The 5,677-nt window shown below is 41.1% G+C and overlaps 1 protein-coding gene across 1 annotated transcript; it reads left to right on the top strand.

Annotated features, from left to right (window-relative positions):
* Positions 1-68: 68 nt before the first annotated feature.
* LOC133310839 (serine/threonine-protein phosphatase 7 long form homolog) lies at positions 69-1,499 on the top strand (the record flags this gene model as incomplete). The annotated part of the gene is made up of 3 exons (XM_061511837.1): positions 69-147; positions 238-630; positions 695-1,499. Coding segments are annotated over 3 exons (1,273 nt in total), but the record flags the coding sequence as incomplete, so codon positions are not given.
* Between the last annotated feature and the right edge of the window lie 4,178 nt (positions 1,500-5,677).

The following is a 5,677-nucleotide window of genomic DNA, read 5'->3' on the forward strand; positions in this document are numbered from 1 at the left end:
GATGCCGGTATGATTTATTTACTTCATTTGATTTCGATAATGTATGGTTAATACTGTATGTATGACAGGTTTAATGCTGTACAAAAGTTTAAACCTCATGAGGTCACCCATTATCGGGCAACATTGGACACACTCTGTAGAGATGAGGTTTGGTGTTAGATACTTACGGTGTTGTTATTTGTCTATGGGTTTATTTTTTTTTGTAACTCTATATATTGTTTCACATTTTGTTTGTAGGTGGTGTGGCAGCCGTATATAGAATATGAGTGGCTTGACGTGACTCCAGAGCAGCAGTATCTGTGGCTAGCTCCCACACCTATTATCTACTTCCACACAGTTGAGGCATGTCAACCGGATAGGTGCATGCGACAGTTTGGTCTTAATCAACCCATCCCGGAAAAATCTAGAAAATTGAGAGGAATACATGATCATACTCTACGGGGGAAGGTTGAAGAGAACTGGAGACGTAAGCTCAGGGCTCACATTGATCGATGGAATACTAGGATTCAGCATATTGTACTGCCACCTCCATTATATGGTTTGATGTCACCTAATCATGAGTACATGGAGTGGTTCAGAGAGAGGGGAAAGCGCTACATATCACGGAGGGCAGCAAAGATAGGGCGCATGGTGAGTTTTGTACTTATTTTACATTTGTTTCAAATTACAACTAACATTTTTTCGTAATATGCAGATTGACGGTCTTGAAATGCTGTATCATGCAACAACGGCGGAGGAGTTTCCTCGATTTGGACTACAGTATATCCACGAGGAGATAGGCCGAATTATTGGGATGTTTCGTGAGAGTTCACGAGTTGATGAGCCTGGACCTGAGGCACCCCCCGTGCAGACTCAGCCTGATCCTCAGTTGATCGTGGATGTTCCTCGTAATAGACGGGAGGGACGGGGATTAGGACGTACACGTGAGAGAGTTGCTGCTGAGCCTGTCCCGATTATAGCACCTAGACCAGTGGTCGAGACTCAGGGATGGTTTAGACCTCCAGCATTTGGTCCTACTTACGGGTCACAGCCGATTTATCATCACGGATCGCAGTATGCGGCAGGTCCTAGTCAGGCGGCGTCTGAGCACCCTTACATGAGCGGGCAGGAGCCAGTTTTCCAGGCTAGTCCGATGGCTATGGCAGGAGCGGATCCGGCATCCTCACAGCCTGATTTCCAGCCCTATTCACAGGGACTTGATGCCGATTACCCCTTTTGGTCTGCAGAGGACACGATGGAGTTGTATCGCTCTGTAGGCCTTGTTGCAGAGAGCCATGACAGTGGGGAGACTCTAGCCACGGATTCTCACAGTCAGGGACACACCCCTTTTGATGTGCCGGGCAGCAGTGCAGGACCATCAGATGATTTCATCCGTGCGGCGATGGATGACTTCCACACTCCACCTCCACAGGACCATCAGGGTGACCCAGTCTGGGACAGACGTATACTACCAGATAGGGATGCACGACATAGGCCATGGCCACCGTGGTCCTAGTTTCATTGACATTTTGTTTATTCATTATGTTGTGGACTGTTTCATATTGTTATTATTTTGTTCTTTTGTATATGTCATATGAGTGTAGCATGTTGTTATATTGTGGACGCTACATTATTATATTATTTGGACTATTCACTATGTTTTGGTTATCGTTCTTTGCGGATTTATATTACGGTAACTAACAGCATCAGCTAATTAATAATTCAAGCTTAAAAACATACATAAACGGAAAGTAAAAAGTCCAACATAACGGACATTACAATTCATGCAATAACATAACCAACAGCAACAATATGAACATAATATGCAAATCATTCGTTTCTCCCACGACTTGGACATCGCCGACGATTATGGCCGCGTTCCTTGCAAAGTCCACACCTGATACGGCTCTGGCTTGTCTCAACTTCATCCATCTCGTTGCGGATGCGAGTTGACTTTGGACGACCTTTTGCACGCAACATAGTACAATCAGGAATAATCTTTGCACCACTAATTTCAGGTATTGCTTCCTCGTTTCCGATTGGCTCCCACGGAAAAGAATAAGCCTCGACCAAGTTATTTATCAAGAAGACGTCGTCAACGTAAGTGAACGCACTCTGCCTAACACTTAACGCAGCAGCAACAGCGTGACTACATGGATACTTAAAGGCCTTAAACTTTCCACACTGACAGTATCTCTGTGGGAGGTTGACAGAATATGAACGTTCCCAACCTGCGTCAACCTCGAATACAGTATGTTCAACATTGTATGCACGAACGTGGTGGCCTGTTGCATCTACCTGGTTCTTCTTGACCAATTCAACAACATGTTTGGAGTGACGATGAGCTGATTGAAGTTGTGCAAGAGCATTTGTTCCTCTCTCAACAAAATATGCAACCAATCTGCTATATGTATGCTTAACCAATGCTGTTATAGGCATATTTCTGGCCCCCTTCAAAACCCTATTGACAGATTCAGCCAAATTTGTTGTCATATGACCGTACCTCCGTCCTTCAATATCTTAGGCACGCGACCACTTTTCCTTAGGAATCGCATCTATCCACTCAACAATTTGAGGACTACTTTCACGGAAACTCGCAAGATTCCTTTCAAAATCAACCATTGCTGGAGTATAACCTGCACAAATTGGACATAAACGAATTAAACATAAATTGACAGTCATAATGGAAAGAAATAATTAAGCATTCAGTCAATGAGTATACCTAAATTCTTTAACATCCGCTTCAAATCTTCATTTCGAAACTTTTGATTGAAGTTGCTTGCAATATGACGAATACAGAATACGTGATACGCATTTGGCGGCTGCCAAGTAGGGTTATTTTCCACAGCAGATATTATGCTTCGATGCCGATCGGATATTAAACATATGTTTGACATCGTAGTCACATGAGCACGAATATTAACGAGAAAATAATCCCATGCTTCCAAAGTTTCGCCTTCTACGATGGCAAATGCGATCGGTAAACATTCATTATTACCATCTTGGGTTGTGGCCACCAACAATTTCCCTTTGTACTTTCCATATAAATGTGTTCCATCAATTTGGATGACGGGTTTGGCAAATTTGAACGCCTCACAACACTGTCTAAACGTCCAAAAAATGCGATGAAAAACCTTTTTTCCAGAAACTAAGCTCTGCTCGGCATAAAGATCATTAGTTTGTATATGATAAAATGAACCTGGAGAAAAGCGAAGCATGTATTCGCACCACCTTGGTAAAAAAGCATACGATTCCTCCCAATCACCGTACAGAATTGCCATCGCTTTCTGCTTCGCATACCACGCCTTTCTGTACGAAACTTGAAAGCCATATTTAGCAGTTATCCTTTCTTGCACCAAAGAGATTGACACAGATGGTTCAGACTTTATCATCCCTGCATTGAAGAGGATATCAGTGCCTCGATAACATCGAACGAATTTAATTACACATTTGTGGTCAATCACACATTTAAAATACAAAAAGGTACCTATCACGAGATCTGCAATAACGTCTGCATCAAGCTGTCTATGACCCTGGGAAATGTGCTCATTCACACATTCGTGTTTTCCACCTCATCTCGTTATTTTCCAATTTTCACGAAACACCGGTTTGATCGCCCTTACGCGCCACGGACAACCTTGATCGTACGCACAACATTTCATGGACAACTTTGCAGGCGTGCTCTCAATTACAATGGCTTCTTGATGCTCCCTAATAAGGTTGTGCTTAAGTGCCATTTGGACATCTTTTTTTGTCGCAAATTCTTGATTGACAAATAACATGTCACCCAGTTGCCACGGACCTTGTATTGAAGCCGATCCAGACACCGAACCATCAGTACATGATTCTTGTTCGCTCTGATAACTCCAATCAATGTAAGAATAATGCGGAATTCCTTCCCAAAAAGGAATAACATCTGTGTCACCTGCAATTGCGGGTTATAATTTTTTAATACGAACTTACTACTAATTCAGGCAACATTAAATCAGTTATTTATTCACGCAGTATACAAATGGGAACAATTACCTTCTTGTGGAATACCAAACGGAGCAGACGCAACGTCATTCAACTGCGGCATTTGCGCGACGACTGGTTGATGGAATATTGGAATTTCAGACGCACCCATCTCACGAGATTCATCTCCTTCTGAAGCACTAGCATCCTCCGCCAGAAGATGTTCTTCCATTGCCATATTTTCATCGTCATCATCGTCATCTTCGTCGTGCATTTCCCAAGTCGGATCATTTTCATCTCCCTCAGAAAAGATACCAACTGGAGACGCATGAGCGACAGGAGAAGCTGGAAGACGGGGAGAATTTAAATAAACTGACCTCACCGGCATGGGAGCATTCTCCGTTGCAACGATGTCGACATACAACTCTAGAAAATCTGTCCTTGACTGGTTGCAAAATTCTTCCATTGTCATCTCCAAGTCTTCATCGTCAAGCACTTTCAAACTAATGTATTTATCACCTTGCCACACCCTTGTCGTGATCTCAGTGATACATTGGTTGTCTTGAAGACTTAACTTCTGCCGAATTCTCTGATGCAATTCGCCAATGGTTGTGTTGCGTTGGATACGTGTCACCCTTTTTTCACCTTCGAATATGACACCTCGTCGACCTTCTACCTTCCTACCATTGTAATATAACACAACACGAACAGAATCAGGATTTGAACTCATTTTTAAATAGAATTACAACTAAAATTCAAATACTAAATTAAAGATAAAGGAATGTTGGTGGAGAAGAGAGATATGAAGAGTGAGAGAAGAGGTGTGAATTGAATGGAGGGGGTGAGGAAATATATAGAGCACACATGTGACGCCAGTTTTGGGCGTCACATGTGACGCCCCATTGGGGCGTCTCTCCCATGGATAAGACGCCCCAATGGGGCGTCACATGTGACGCCCAAAACTGGCGTCACATTGTGCAGTAGATGTGTAATTTTTTACGAAACAACATTAAATGCGTAATTATTTTATTTAAATACAATATTTTAATTTTTTTGCCATAATAAAGCTTCTCTCCTATTATATAAGGTTAAAAAATAATAAAAAATATAATGGGGTTACTAAAATGTTGATGCAATTTAATAAATAATATATTTAATTACAAAGAACTATAAGCTTATGCATGATTCTGTACTCGTATGCATTATTCTTCTGGATGTTATTGATTAATTGAGAACTGTTCTCCGTATGAGCTTTGTCTGCTATTGCTGACTCCAATCTATGATTACAAACTATTCATGGCAGTGTGTGAGTGCAGAGAGAGGAAAGCAGTTTTGCTTTTTAGTTTTTATCGCTTTTACCCCGGATATGTTAAAAGTTCATAATCAGCCACTCATCATCTCTCACGGACCATACGGTTACTTTATCTCTACTTTTTAGGGAGAGGAATGTTTGGCTTGAACAATCAATCATTGTCAGAGATCTACTGTTTATATATATATATATATATATATATATATATATATATATATATATATATATATATATATAATTAATAACTTTTACATTTGATTTGAGAGACACGAGAAGAGAATCATAATGTTATAATGCAATGCAATTATTGAGGAAGAGAAAAAAAAAAGAAAAAAAAAAGGAAAAGACAAAAAGTGCACTTCAGAACAAGCCAGTTTGGCTTGCGTTTTGGTCTTGTACGTGCGAGCTAGCTTCAAAGGCAGATATCCTTTT

Source organism: Gastrolobium bilobum, unplaced genomic scaffold (genome assembly GCF_033153095.1).
Source record: "Gastrolobium bilobum isolate Gb01-03AN ecotype WA unplaced genomic scaffold, APGP_CSIRO_Gbil_v1 utg305720, whole genome shotgun sequence".
Taxonomy (NCBI): Eukaryota; Viridiplantae; Streptophyta; class Magnoliopsida; order Fabales; family Fabaceae; genus Gastrolobium; species Gastrolobium bilobum.